The sequence below is a fragment of the Mobula birostris genome, chromosome 2 (assembly GCF_030028105.1).
Source record: "Mobula birostris isolate sMobBir1 chromosome 2, sMobBir1.hap1, whole genome shotgun sequence".
Taxonomy (NCBI): Eukaryota; Metazoa; Chordata; class Chondrichthyes; order Myliobatiformes; family Myliobatidae; genus Mobula; species Mobula birostris.
In genome coordinates this window covers 149,315,181-149,331,299 of record NC_092371.1, presented here as the reverse complement: position 1 = coordinate 149,331,299, position 16,119 = coordinate 149,315,181, and the positions used below count along the sequence as shown (strand labels likewise).

The 16,119-nt window shown below is 42.4% G+C and overlaps 1 protein-coding gene across 1 annotated transcript in view; it reads left to right on the top strand.

The window, feature by feature from the left end:
• cyb5r4 (cytochrome b5 reductase 4) overlaps nt 1-16,119 on the top strand; it is a 143,672-nt gene that overhangs the window by 19,909 nt on the left and 107,644 nt on the right. The window contains 2 exon segments of the mRNA XM_072250276.1: nt 6,289-6,389; nt 11,899-11,983. Coding sequence (XP_072106377.1) covers nt 6,289-6,389; nt 11,899-11,983 — 186 coding nt within the window.

Sequence of the window (16,119 nt, the reverse complement as noted above, 5' to 3'; positions counted from 1 at the left end):
AAAACCTTGCAAATGAAAGAGGAAGACCGATCAATTGAAATTTAGCGGGTACATAGAGCTCTGAGACCAAAACCACAAGATGACCAATATCCACGATCAATTTTAATAAAATTCTTAAGATTTCAAGACAAAGAAAGGATTCTACAGGCGGCTGTCCAAGCTGCCGAGAACAGAAAAAGGCCACTGATGATAGAAGGGAAGAAAATTTTTTTCTACCCTGACATAAGTTATGAGCTTTTGAAGAGAAGGAAGAAATTTAATCCAGTGAAAAAAGCCCTATGGGATCACGGTTATCAATTTATATTGCATTATCCTGCAACCTTGAGGATTTTTTTGCCTGGTGGAGAAAAAAGATTTTTTGACGATTACCGGAAAGCGGAGGAGTTTGTGCGAGATCTTTGAATATTCACCAGATACAAGAACAAACCTAGGGGAGCGAGATGGATTGAAGATGAAGACTGGATCAAGGATTAGGCCTGTTGGATTTTTAGGCAGATGAATATATAAATATATTATTATATGAGGGAAGGGAAGAAAGGTTAAAATTTGAGGAATATTAGTTGGGAATAATGACATTAATTTTTTTTATATATATACAATTTTTGTTACGGGGGAGCTGGAAGAAACACTGACCAATTGCTACGTTATTCATGTGTGCAAGCGTGGCAATAGCCACGACCTGCACAATGGAGGGGGTTAGTGTTGTGTATCTTTCATTCACAATATTAGTGGGGGGGGAGGTATTTTTTCTTTTTTTGTATCTTATCTATCTTTTTTTTCTTTTTGCTTGGATGATTGGGAGGGAAACACATAGCAACATGGTGAAGTTCAAAGAGATTCCCCAGGGAACTATGAGAGTTGAGAAGCTAAGTAATATTTTAGATTTTAAGAAATAAATATGAAACATTTTTGAATATTTGGAGCCCTTATTTATAGCTCCGATGATAAAGATCTTGGTTCCTTGGGGGAAAGTAATAAACATATATTAAATTTATTTTTATCCCATGGAGCATGTGCAAACCTTCCAATATTCAGGTGGTTCTTTTTTTTTCTTTTTTTTCTTTTTTTCTTTTCTCTTTAGGTAGGAGTATATACCGGGGGGGGAGGGTTAAGGGGAGGGGGGAAGGTAGATATTATTTTCTCATGTATCACTTTGAAAACTCAATAAAAATTATATATATAAAAAAAGGACCACCACTGCACGCCTGAGCTCACAGGCTCCCACCCGACAAGCTCCACCTTGCCAAGGAGGAGTTCCTTAAGATGGACGAGATGGGAATCGTACACTGCTCAGACAGCCCGTGGGCATCCCCGCTGCACATGGTGCCCAAGTCCGCAGGAGGGTGGAGGCCCTGCGGAGACTACAGAAGGCTCAACGATGTCACAACTGCTGACAGATACCCAGTACCCACATCCATGACTTCACGGCAAACCTGCATGGAGCGACCATCTTCTCGAAGATCGACCTGGTCACGGGATACCATCAGATCCCAGTGCACCCCGACGACATGCCCAAGACAGCCCTCACCACCCCGTTCGGCTTGTTCGAATTCCTGAGGATGCCTTTGGGTCTCAAAAATGCAGCCCAAACTTTCCAAAGGCTCATGGACTTGGTGGGACACAGCCTGGATTTGGTTTTCATTTACTTGGACGATATCCTGGTGGCCAGCAGTTCACACCAAGAGCACATGGCACATTTGCGCCAGCTCTGCCAATGCCTGAGCGACTACGGACTGGCAATCAATCCAGCGAAGTGCCAGTTTGGGCTGACAGAGATCGACTTCTTGGGCCACAGAGTCAACTAACATGGTGCAGTTCCCCTACCGGAAAAGGTCCAGGCCATCCGCCAGTTCCCCAAGCCCAGCATGGTCAAGGGCCTGCAGGAGTTCATAGGGATGGTCAACTTTTATCATCGGTTCGTGCCGGTGGCGGCACGCATCATGAGACTCTTGTTCAGCCTGATGGCCGGCAAGGCCAAAGAAGTGACATGGGATGCGGAGTCCATAGAGGTGTTCGAGCAGGCCAAGGAGGCGCTGGCAAAGGTGGTCCTCCTAGTGCACCCGAGTGTCGATGTACCCACGGCACTCACAGTCGACGCTTCCGACATGGCAGTCGGCGGAGTCCTGGAGCAGCTCGTTGAGGACCACTGGCGAGCACTCGCTTTCTTCAGCCGGCACCTATGACCACCAGAGGTGAAGTAGAGTGCTTTTGACAGAGAGTTGCTAGCGCTGTACCTGGCTGTCCGGCATTTCCGGTACTTCCTCGAGGGAAGGGAGCTCACCATGTATACGGACCACAAGCCCCTCACCTTCACACCGGCCAGGATATCAGAACCATGGTTGGCTTGGCAGCAGAGGCACCTGTCCTTTATTTCAGAATTCACCACGGACGTCCGCCACGTCGCAGGGAAGAACTAAATGTCGTTGCTGACACACTGTCTCACCCCTGCCTCCACTCAGTAGGCATATCGTCCTCAGGAGTAGACTACGCAGCACTGGCAGAAGCACAACGGTCAGACACCGAGATCCCAGCTTACCGCACTGCCGTCGCGGGGCTCCAGTTGGAGGACGTCTCCATCGGCCCGGCAGCAGATCAACTCCTGTGCGACGTGTCTACCGGCAAACCCTGACCCGTGGTACTAGCAGCATGGAGGCACCGACTGTTCGACACGCTGCACAACCTGGCCCACCCGTCTATCCGGGTGTCCATCAAGCTGGTAGCTGACAGATTCACCTGGCACGGTTTGCGCAAACAGGATGGACACTGGGCCAGGATCTGCGTACACTGCCAGACCGCCAAAGTCCAGCGGCACGTGAAGGCTCCCCTCCAGCAGTTCCAGCCAACGCACAGGAGGTTCCAACATATCCACATGGACATCGTCGGCCCCCTGCCAGTCTCCCGGGGCGCCAGGTATATCTTTACCATGGTAGACAGGTTCACCAGATGGCCGGAAGCCGTACCACTCGCAGACACGTCTGCTGAGTCCTGCGCCAGGGCGCTCATTGCAAACTGGATCGCCAGGTTCGGCCTCCCAACGGACATCACCTCGGACAGAGGGGCGCAGTTCGCGTCTGGTTTGTGGACAGCACTGGCGCAGCTCCTGGGCACCCAGCTACATCACACCACAGCGTACCATCCCCAGTCCAACGGTTTGGTAGAGCGATTCCACCAGCATCTCAAGTCAGCCCTGATGGCGTGCCTCAGGGGCCCCAACTGGACAGATGAGCTTCCCTGGGTCCTACTGGGCATCCGCACAGCCCCCAAGGAGGACCTGGACACCTTGGTGGAATTGGTCTACGGCACCCCCCGTCAGTCCCAGGGGAGTTTCTACCAGAGGCCCGAGGTTCGGAAGAAACTCCAGCAGCGGTGCTAACGAGGCTGCGGGACAAGGTAGGGACCCTGGCACCGGTCCCGACCTCCAGGCATGGTCCCACGCCATCCTTCACCCCTAAAGACCTCCGAGACTGTGAGTATGTTTTTATTCGCAGGGGCATGCACAGGTCACCTCTACAGCGGCCGTACAAGGTGATCCGGCACAACGGAACCACGTGTGTCGTGGAGGTGGGTGGCCGGGAAGAGACTTCTACAGTGGACGCCTCAAACCGGTGCACTCGGACATTGAGCAACCAGTGAGGGTACCCGCACCACACCGGCAAGGCCGGCCACCCAGGCAAGCCGCACAGACTGGGGGCTCCACTCCCCCGATGGACATTTTGGGGGGTGGTGTGGCAGCCCGCACACGTGGGACTCGAACTGCAATTGGGAGCCACGGGCAGACGTGGTAGCGCGTTTGGAACTAACCGCTCAGGGTGGACCTTCCGGGGACAGTCTGACGTCACGTCTGCCCCACGGGTCGCAGGGGCCCATGGGAGAGGAGATTTAAGTGCGCGATTTTGAATCAGTAAAGGCATTCTGAGTTCAGCTCTCTCTGCCTCCGTGTGTTTCTTTAGTGGCGTGTCTGTGCGCGAGTACACTGCATCTAATATAAGTTGGGTGAAATATCAGCTTGAATTTTGAGAGAGATAGCTCCCTGGCAGAGTGCCAGCATGTCAGGACGTCTTGACTTGTGTTTGTAAATGTAGAAAGCCAAACTCCTGTTTTAAAACCACCCGCTCTCCTCTTGGAGAGTGAACTAAAATTGCAGAAATGTTTTCGTACAAGCTGGGAATCTGATTAGTAAATCTGCGCCAGCTTGGAACTGCAGCAGTAAAGCATATCGATTCATTTCAATGGCTAGGAGGGACAAATCTGATGATCAGAATCAGATTTAATATCACCAGCATATGTCATGAAATTTGTTACCTTTACTGCAGCGGTACGATGAAATGCATGATAAGTGAGAATAGAGAAAAAAACTTGAGTTACATTAAGTATTTATATGTCTGTTAAATAGTTAAATTAAAATAATGAAAATCGTAGTGAGGTAGCATTCATGGGTTCAATATCCATTTAGAAATTGGATGGCAGCGGGGAAGAAGCTGTACCTGAATCACTGAGTGTGTGCCTTCAGGCTTCTGTACTTCCTTCCTGACAGTAACAATGAGAAGAGGGTATGTCCTGAGTGGTGAGATCCTTAATGATGCATGATGCCTTCCTAAGGCACCATTCCTTGCAGATGTCTTGGATGCTGCGTAATTTGTAATTTGGATAATTGGTAATTTGGATATTATGTAATTTTGTGTATATTTAAATATTTAAGATTATTTACTTTTTCAGTACAAATAGTTTTTTTAACATTTTGAATAACTCAATTTTTTTGTATATTTTTAATGCTTCTTTAAATGTTTGACGGCAATAACATCCAGATTAACCAGTGGGTGTGGCTGATTGATCTTTCAGTTTTATCCCCCACTTTTGTGTGTGAGGCCGCTGGTTGTGGTCCACACTATCCTGACAATTTTACTTTAACAATATACCCTCAACCATTGTAAAGTTAAAACGAGAAATATGTTACTTCCACCAACAATACGCATGGATCACTGTGGATTATTAGGCAGTGATCCAGTGTTGTGGAGATGCCTTCAGATGTAACTGTAGATTTGTGACCTACTAGATTTGTTATGATGGAACACCTTTCTTCCAGAGTTGAGATGATCTCCAATGTTGGAGTGCTTTGTTTTAAACAGAATGTGCTTAATGTGTCAACTGTTCATTAGAGATTATTTAGTCGCTGTTATATTATTTGTGGGAGCTTTGTGTGAAGCATGGAATCATGTGCATTTACACCACAAAAGAAGGTTTTTCAGCTTGTTATCTCCACGCCAGCCTGAAATAGACTAACACCATTTGTCGGTTCTTGTTCCATATTCTTGGTAGGTTTTACTTCATAAATGTGATAAGTGTATTTGTTCTCCTTATTTAACACAGCAGGAAGTTCTTAAAAACCCACTCCCCGCTACCATTTGAAAGAAATAATTATTCTTCTGCTCTCCTCTAGCACCAATCAATATAAGTCTAATTCCCTGCTTGAAGTGTGGTGATTGAACACAAGACATTCAAAAGTAACTCACTCAAAATACTGCAGGACATGCAGAATCTTTTGGGGTGGAAATGTGCAATTAATATTTCGAGTTGGGACCTTCATCTTTATAGTGTAAATGTATGGATTAGCTGCCATATTTACTATATTTTAAAGTTAATTGATTGGCTAAATGCTGTGGACTGTCCATGAAGGGATGTGGAAGATGCAGTTTGTTCTCTTTATGGGGATAGGAATATCTTGTAAAATATCTTGTGAAAAAAATATCCAATTTCTGCATGATCATTATAGAAAACAAAAAAGAAGCTATTCTGCCCATTATGTCCTTACTGTCAACCACAAGGACAATTATTATATCATTTACAAGCTTCTCCATTATAACCTCTGTATTTAAGTCTAGTTATACAGTATATGCTGTGACCAGCAAGGACATAGCCTTGAAATTGTGAAAATAGCAACTATTACATTTTCTTTCCTGCCACAGAAAGCACTTTAGATCCCGTTCACTCTTTCTTTTATGATCAACTGGTATTCAAGACCTTATCTAAATCCGTGTAGACTGCATCAATTGATCTGAACTCATTCACTCTCCACTCTGCCCTAACCCTCACCTCCTCAAAATGTTCAATCATGTGATTCAGGTGTGATCTTCTCGGACTATCCCTGATTAAACTCGATTGTTTTATAATATGGCATAGAAGTTATTCCAATAATTTGCATAACACTGAAGTTAAACGAACTTACCAGTAGAGTAATTTGTGCGACATGTTTTAAAAACTTTTAACAATTCACATTATTTATCTTTGTAGGCCTGGTTTATAATGTGACCTCCTATTTGGAGTATCACCCCGGAGGAGAAGAGGAGCTTATGAAAGGTGCTGGAGCTGATGCAACAGAATTATTTGATCAGGTGAATATATGAGGTAGAAAATAATCACAGTAATTTCTCAAATTAAAACCGGAGATATATCCTTGGCCATTATCGAAGTGAAATTTGCACATAGAATTTAAACTGTAACATTCAAGGTATGTCATACTGCACTTTGAATAATGGTATGTTAGAATAGTTTTCTGTTTAGGAGATCTTAATTTAACTCCTTACAATGTTTCCTTAGGTTTAATGCACAATGGCCTAGAACTTTTAAAGCACTCAAGTAGATATAAAAGACATGATTTACAGTGTGGCTTCTATGATTTTTGGGTGATTGTTCTCTTGCTGCGAGCTTAAGTTGTACATTAAGCCTAAAACGTTGAATACACCTGAACAGGTGTCACAAATTTTGCTAATAAGAAATGTGCCATTCAGGAGATCAGGCCCACGATCAGAATAATCGGTGGGACCGATGATGGAAGGGTCGGTATGAGTTAGATGAGTTAATTTCTCCAGAAGAGATTCATTAGGCAAATTCCTAGGATATAAGAGTTGTTTTTATCACCAATGGCTATAAATAAGATCAATATTCTTTTGCATTTAGAATCAGGTTCATTATCACTGATGTGTTCGTGAAATTTATTGTTTTGTTGCATAAAGTTAGTATAAGGGACAAAAGATAAATAGTACAAAAGAGGAATAATGAGGTTGTCCTCATGGACTGTTCAGAAACCTGAAGGAAGAGGGGGAGAAACTTAGTGAAACGTGAGATCCTAAGAGGACAATACAGGGTAAATGTGTGGATGTGTCCTGCAGTGGGGAGGTGGGAAGGGGGGAGTCTTGAATTAAGTGACATAGGCACAAGATAAGGAAGGTAGTCTTTTGAAAATGAGGTGTGTTGGAATTTCTTCTCAATGGGGATAGTAAATCTCTGGAATTCTCTTTTCCAGAAGTTGAAGATACTCCATCAATGGAGTTATTTAAAGAGGAGGTCAATATAATTTTGATCAGGAAACTGAGTGAGACATGGATGCTCAGGAGGCTACTTGAGGCTTAGGACAGATCAACCATGATCACATTGAATTGTAAGAGAGCTGAGGGAGAAGGTGGGTGGGAGGAGAGATGTAGTGAGAAGCCCCACCCACCTTCCCCTTCACCTGACTTAATCTATCATCTGCAAGTTTGTACTCCTCCCCTCCCCACCTCCTTATTCTGGCTTTTAACCCCTTTCTTTCCAGTTCTGATGAAGGGTCTCAGCCCAAAATGTTATCTGTTTATTTCTCTTAGATGCAGCCTGATCTGAGTTCCTCAAGCATTTTGTGTGTGTGTTACTCTGGATTTCCAACATCTACAGAATCTCTTACGTAATATGCATTCTGTTTTTCCATTTCCCTTGTACCACCTCAATGTACTTGTGAAGTGATCTGCATGGATGACGAGCAAACGTTTATCACTGTATCTCAGTACGTATGACAATAAAAAACCAAACTGAGCTTTATTCAGACTTTTCTCAGAGCTAAAATAAAGTTCAAAGTAAATTTATTATTGGAGTACTTGTACAACCCTGAGATTCATTTTCTTGTGGGCATAATTATAGAATAATAACCATCATAGAATCAGTGAAATACTGCACCAACTTGGACGTTCAACCAACGTGCAAAAAACAACAAACAGGACAAATAAAAATCATTAAATAATAAATAAATAAGCAATAAACATTGAGGACATGAGATGAGGAGTCCTTGAAATTGAGCCCATAAGCTGTGGGACCATTTCAGTGCTGGGGCAAGTGGTTGAGGAGTAATAGCTGTTCCTGAGCTTGATTGTGTAAGTCCCGAGGCTCAGTAACATCCTTGGAAGTATAAATCCTAATTGCATCCTCAGTGCAATCACATCTTTCCTGAAATCTGGTGACCATTACACAAAGCTATGGGCAGACTGGTGTTGTGTCCTGTTATAAGAGCTGTAGAATGATACTGTTTTGTGCATTGAGTTTTCAATAACTTTGATAACATTTTCCCCCTAGGAGATATTTTCTGATCCATTTTAATGACGTTGTGTAGGCTTGATTAGAATGAAATTTGGTAGAGGTTTTTAAATTACAGTATATAAAACTGCTGTAGTTAATAAGCATCAATGCTTAGAGCTGAAGAGAACTTTATGAATAATTTGCTAGAACATGGCCGGTGGAGTAGTAGGAACTGATAGCACTGCATGAGAAAGAGAAGATTAACATTTCATGCAGAGAAAAATGGAGGACTATGGAGAGAGAGTGAAGGATCAGGCACATATAAGTAGTCCTGAGCTGCTTAGACAAAGATACGACTAGCATTGGTATTTTGTGCTACAAACCTGGCTCTCAAAGTTTAGCAAACGCAAACACGAGGAATTCTGCAGATGCTGGAAATTCAAGCAACACACATCAAAGTTGCTGGTGAACGCAGCAGGCCAGGCAGCATCTCTAGGAAGAGGTACAGTCGACGCTTCGGGCCGAGACCCTTAAGTCCTGATGAAGGGTCTTGGCCTGAAACGTCGACTGTACCTCTTCCTGGAGATGCTGCCTGGCCTGCTGCGTTCACCAGCAACTTTGATGTGTGTTTCTCAAAGTTTTAGCCCATGTTTGCTGATTTGAAAGTGTAATGCCAATTTCCCTTGTGAAATTTGAACATCAAAATTCACAATGCTACATTTCAATTTCACAGCACCAAAGGTGATTAATAATAATTCTTGGCATGCTCCTAGAATGTGTAAAAGGCTGCAAGTTTCAAATTACTGGAAACTTGATCTCCTTTTGCCCTTCTGATATAAATGTGGTGAAAATAATTGAAGCAAGATAAAACTATGATTGGTATTTGCAATTGAATCACAATTAAGACAACAATAAAGTACTGTACTTTTTTTTTTTTTGGCTGGGTAAATTTATATTTGGCCCCTAAACCAGGCTGAGAGCAAAGGCATATCTTTACATGAAACATTTGAATTTTGAAAGACTGCTGGTGCATTTGAACTCCAGATTGTTGATATGGACCCAGAATCTCTGGTGAGAAACAGCAGTACGGCTATGTACACTCACTGTTTTAATGTATCTGAAGGCTGAGTTCAAGTTGTTAATGCGATTTTAAGAGGATACTTCATTCTTTTTAAATGCATCTGTATGAAATAACACCCAGAAACTAATAGAAATTATGTAAACATTTAGGAACATATTAAATCAAAGAAAGTTATTTCAAAGTCCTCATTCTCCAGGCGAAGAATCAGCTCTGAAATGATATGATTTTTGGATTTTTTTTGATTCTTGTGCACAATCTTAGAGGTTGATTCCCAGAAAGACTCTGCTCCATAGTTGGACTCCATTTGGAATCAAGTGAGAGATGCAACCTCTGTCACTCAGCATACAATAACCCCACGAAAGCCAGGTACTTAGGAACAGCTTAGTGGTTGTAGCTTCATTATAAATCACCAGCAAAGTTTGCCAAAATAGCTTATGATTTCACCATTCATTAAGCTTTCTGCTTTCCTTAGATTATTAATTTGTTTTTGCGTGGAAACTTGCTGCACTTGGGTATTTTCTACAAGCGATCTGTGTTGATTGTGAGTAAAGCACCAGGATATTTTGACCAGTCAAATCATGATTCCTTATATTAACACACAAAAACCTAGGAACTAGCTTTCATTTATTTTTGGGTTGTTGAAGGTTCAGCCCTAACAACAGGCCAAGCCACTCAAAAAGCAAACTAGCAAAATTGGGACATCCTAGCTTTAATAGGTTGACACTGCTGGTCAAACATGAGGAAATCTGCAGATGCTGGAATTTCAAGCAACACACATAAAAGTTGCTTGTGAACGCAGCAGGCCAGGCAGCATCTCTAGGAACTTAGTCCTGATGAAGGGTCTCGGCCCGAAACGTCGACTCTACCTCTTTCTAGAGATGCTGCCTGGCCTGCTGCGTTCACCAGCAACTTTTATGTGTGTTACTCTACACTGCTGGTCACTGGACAGACCTCCCCCACCCCCACCAGTGAGCTCATCTAAATGGAGCTCTGTCGCAGGAAAACGGGATCCATCTTCAAGAACCCCCACCATCCAGGCCATGCTCTCTTCTTGCTGCTGCCATCAGGAAGAGGGTTTTATGACCCTCAGAATCCACACCACCAGGTTCAGGAACAGTTATTACCTCAACCACTGGGCCCTTGAACCGGATGGGATAACTTCATTCAACTTCATGTGCCCCATCACTAAACTGTTCCCACAACCTGTGAGCTCACTTTTAAGGACTTCTCATTTCATGTTTTTGAAATTTATTGCTTAAGGTTCCTTAAGTTTATTACAGATGGGGTGGTAGTGAGAATTAGCTCCCACTATCTATTAAATGCTTCTTATCATGCTGCACGCAGTAGCTGACAAACTATTTGGGAAGACAAACTTAGAAATTGTGTTATAATATAACCTGATGAAGAGATATTTGTAATGCTCAGATTATAACTTTCAGGACCTGAATATATGTATGTAAGTTGATAATAACGGGCAACTCTAATGAAAGAGTCTCAATGCTAAAGACAAACAGGAGAAAATCTGCAGATGCTGGAAATCCGAGCAACACACACAAAATGCCAAAGGGTTTCAGCCCGAAACGTCGACTGTACTCTTTTCCTAGCTGCTGCCTGGCCAGCTGAGTTCTTCTAGCATTTTGTGTGTGTTGCTCAATGCTAAAGTCTCGTATGAGAACCTGTTTGATTCTGGATTTTCATTTCTAAAATTGTACTCCAAAAATGTGCATTTCCATCTTGATTCACCAAACCGGCTCATCATGCAGGAGGCCATTTTCATAGCTTGGAATACCCACCTATTACAGAAAATAGCATGCCATGAAGCTGTTGTTAAAGAGTTTATTGACTTAAAGCATTTTGTCATCTTCTGATTCTTATTTTAAATATTTCACAACTGTATTCACATTTTCATCTGTTTTAATCCATGTTATCAGATAAATTCAAACATCTTTCATAAAATCACATTACATCTTTATTACAGAAACAGAAAATTCTTCCTAAATGGTCTATTTCTGCTGTTTATACTTGAATAACATCCTATTCTTCCTCTGATTTCACCTTCCTAATCTGTTTATCAAATTTCCCCATAATTGCATCTTTGCTATTTAGCCCAAAGAAACACTGATGAATAGTGACTTCTATGTTGTTTGGTCAAAGAGATTTTTCCTAAGAACCTTGTTGAAATTACCAGTGATCAGAGGAAAAGATTAATTGTCTTTAAGCTTTGTGAGTTATTTTGCAACCTATCTATGCCTCCACTCCCTTTTTTTACAATGTGATTCTTATTCTTTTGTGAAACCAATTTATACAAAACCACTTTAATAAATGACTATTTCCATTTTGAATTCATTTTGTTGTGTCCTTGGTCTTCCAGTTTGAATAAGTGGCAAACCTATCCTATTTGTGTTTTTGTATTTCCAGCTTTTTTTTAAGCTGAAACACGGTGCACAGAAAAATGTGACAGTTTCTCAATCATTGATGTGATGACTTTCAAATTTCAGATTCACAGCTGGGTCAACTATAATTCTATGCTGAAGGAATGCCTTGTAGGAAGAATGTCTTCCAAGCCTATTTATGCTGCTAAAGGTAGATTACATTTTCCTTGTTTTCATAGTGCCTCAGAGGTTGAGCCACTTTTAAGTTAAAACTATATCATAAAAGTAAGAATAATTCTCAATGAGTACTCCTTTGATATTTATGTTATTATGCAATGGTATGCTGAACTTTTGATAATATAGGACTCAAAATTCATTAATTCTGAGAAAAGGACATGCTGATTACAAGCATGATTAATGCCTGTCTGCTGGACTGTAGGCAGGCTGCTTTCAAAATTTGTTCTGCACATTCAAAGCTGCAATGACTCATGCTGGCCCTCACTAAACTAAAGGATTCCATTTTAGGAATAACTAGTATCAGTTCAGTCTAACCACTGATTAAAATCAGCCCTTGCCTCCTAAAGCAGAAATGTTTTGTGGCAGTAAACATTGGTGAAAATCAGCTCACATCTGGTGAAGATCTGCTGCAAGAGATGGGAGATGACTGCAGCTGGTGTGCTTGCTCAATTTTCAAACTTTGCTCCAGAGGATGGAATATGGGGGCCCCAGTGACGTGGGGTAGGGTGCCCAGAGGTTTTCAAGGTATGCATTCAAACTGCCGTGGGAGGAGGCAGTGTTTGATGGACTGCGAGATGACTAACTTCAAGAATCTGGATGCTGTGCCAGAGGAAAGGATTAATTGGCTTCATGCACTTGCTATAATTCCAGTGCATTTTGCATTAGGATATTAAAACTTTTCCTAATACTGTGTACAGATTTAGGAGGCTTGACTCCCCTCATTTGCTCTTTCCTTTGCCTTTCGTTTAGAATTGTACAATTTAAATAAATTTTGTTATGCATGTAGCTGCAGCTGATACGTATTTAACAATGATCCGTAACGACTAGCAGACACGTACATCACCATTATTCAAACACTAGCCCTGGGTGCTAATTAAATCTAATATATCTGTGCCTTATTGAAATGGTCTGCTTAAGTGTTACAAATTGTTTTGTAGAAAGCTGATCTACTTACGATGGTTAACATAAGAAAATATGCAGATGCTTTCAATGGTGATGTGGGTTTCAATTGCACTAACATCACCAGAGAGATAATAAAGGAGGGACGCTCGCTTCTTGGTAATTATGGTACTAACAATGTTGTGCTTTTTACAGGAGCATCTCTAGTAATGGTCATTAATAGTACTGCTTGGTGGGAAAATATTGACAACCAATTCTATGTTCATCATTCTAGTGGCAGAAATCTGCAACAGTTCAGTTAAAATTACTCTGCAGAAGGCATTGATGTTTGCATTAATTAAGGCACAGGTATTGGAGATGTTCGGCAGGTTAGGCAGTGTCCATTGAAAGAGTTGATATTGTGGGTTGATGAACTTTCAGTGGAGCTCAGAACTTGGTTATTAAAGCAACACATACAAAATGGTGGAGAAGCTCAGCAGGTCAGGCAACACCCTTGGAAATGAACAGACAGTCAATGCTTCAGGCCGAGACCCTCTCAGGGCTGAAAAGGAAGGGGGAAGATGCCAAACTAAAATGGCGGGAGGTGGGGAAGGAGGATAGCTGGAAGATGATAGATGAAGTCAGGTGGTTAGGAAAGGTAAAGGGCTGGAGAGAGAGGAACTCAATAGGAGAGTGGACCATAGGAGGAGGGTACTCAGAGTGAGGTGACAAGTGAGTGAGAAGAGGTAAGAGGCCAAAGTGGGGAATAGAAGAGGGGAGGGGGATGGAAAATCTTTTTACTAGAAAGAGAAGTCGATATTTATGCCACCGGGTTGGAGGCCACCCAGACTGTATATAAGGTGTTGCTCCTCCAGCCTGAGGGTGGCCTCATAGTGGCACGAGGAGGCCATGGACCTATATGTTGGAGTGGGAATGGAATTGGAATTAAAATGACAATCCCATTAGATTTACATGTGAAGTGTTCCTTACCTGGAAGGACTGTTTTGGGCCCTGAATGGAGGTGAGGGAGGAGATGAATGAACAGATGTAGCACTTTGACTGCTTGCAGGGATACTTGCTGGGAGGGAGATTAGTGGGGAAGGACAAATGGACAAGGGAATCACAGAGGGACTGATCCCTGCAGAAAGCAGAGGTGGGGAGGGAGGTAAAAAGGTGTTTGGTGGTAGGATATCTTTGGAAATGGTGGAAGTTGCACAGGATGATGGCTTGGATGCAGATGCTGATGGGGTGACAGGTAAAGACGTGAAGAACTCTATCACTGTTAACGTGGCAGGAAGATGTGGATGAGCACAGATGTCCGGGAAATGGAGAAGATGTGGGTGAGAGTAGCATCGATGGTGGTTTATACACCCCCAGCCACATCAGTTAGTTGTTAAGCAAGCTTTTATTTGCAGAAAAGAGAGAATGTCCAATGTAGGATGGACTATAGGGAACTGACTGACTCAAGTTATGTTAATAGCTGTAAAGGAGTTGATAAAGGGTAGACAATAAGAAATAATATGTCTGGGAAGATGCAAGTAGAAGGAAAGAAGTGAAATATGAAAAATCAGGCAAGTTTTGGTTAGGCTGCACTTGGAGTAATGTGTGCAATTCTTGTCACGCCATTATCGGAGGGATGGGAAACTTTGGAAAAAGGTATAGAAGAGATTTATCAGCATGCTGCCTGAATTAGAGGGTGTGACCTATAAGGAGAGATTGGCCAAACTGGTGTTTTCTCTGAAGTGTCAGAGGTGGAGGGTAGACCTGATAGAAAATTATAAAATGGTGAAAGGCGTAGATAAGATAAACAGTCAAAATCTTCTTCCTGGGCCTTTAGCTGCCAGTGAAGCATAGGCCATTGATACCCTCCTGTGTCTCCATTATCCTCTGTTCTGAGTCAGTTTCTTGAGGGTGGTCCATGAGTGCCCCCTTTGTCTAATTTTGTCCTCAATGTCTTGCCTCCATTGTTCTTTGGACATCCCTTTTTCTTTCCTTGGGAATTTCATTTTAATGCCTGCCTGGTGATGTTGTTGGTTGGCTTCCACAAGGTGTGGCCAATCCACCTCCATTTCCATTTGTGTATTTGTATCTCTATGGAATCCTGCTTGACCTTTTTCCATAATGTCTGGTTACTTTGTCTGTCTATCTGACATTCAGGATCCTTCTCAGGCACTGGTTGATGACAGCCTACAGTTTTTGTAGTATCTTCTTTGTACTCCTGGTTTCAGAACCATGTAGGAGCACTGTTTTAACATTTTGAGTGGAAGATTCTGATTTTGGGTTTCCTTGATATGACTGGATGTTCACACTTACTTCACGATGTTGAAAACTATGCTGGCCTTGTTGATCCTGGCTTTGATATCTTCATCTGTTCCACCATATACAGTATACTCACAATGCTTCCAAGATAGATAAAGGAAGTTACATCTTCTAGGGTTGTATCTCTCATCACAGTGGGTCTATTTCTGTTGCAGTTTATCTCCATCACTTTTGTTTTATCTATATTTGGTCTTAGACCCAATATGGTGGAGTTGGTGTTGACTTCTCTTGCATTTGCTGGTTAGAGCTAGACAGTAGGCGAAGGTCATCTGCAAACTCTAGGTGATCAAGTTGCTGCCACACATTCCACTGGATTCCATTTTGTATTTCACTTGTCTGTTTCATTGCTGTTCCTTTCCGTGCCTTGCGCATCAGGCAGCATCCTTTCTGTTTCTTTAGCATTTTTTTTAACGAGCCCGAGTTGTTAGCTTGACACTCAACCCAGCATGGATGGAAAGTGTGCAAGGAGCCAAATGGATTTGAACCCGGGACCACTCTCCTCGAAGTCCTGTGTGGATGCTACTACACCACCGGCTGGCCAGAGTGTCTGTTTCATAATCCAGTCTATTGTCAACACGAGCATAAAAGGAGCAATGAAACATCCCTTTACCCCATTGTTGGCTTTGAAGCTGTATGACTGTTTTCCTGCATGTATGACTTTGCGTGACAGTTTGTTGTATGAATTCCTGATAATACTGATAAATTTCTGCAGTTTTCCATAATGTTTCATAAGTTTCCTTAGGTCTTTCTGTCTAAGCTATCAAAAGCTTTCTCATAAGCAATGAAGTTGATGTAGACAGAAGTAGTCCATTTGATTGACTGTTCTATGATTATTCTTAAGGTAGCTATCTGGTCTGTGCAAAAGCAATCTTTCCTAAAGCCTTCTTGCTGGTCCCTTAATGTTGTTTCTAA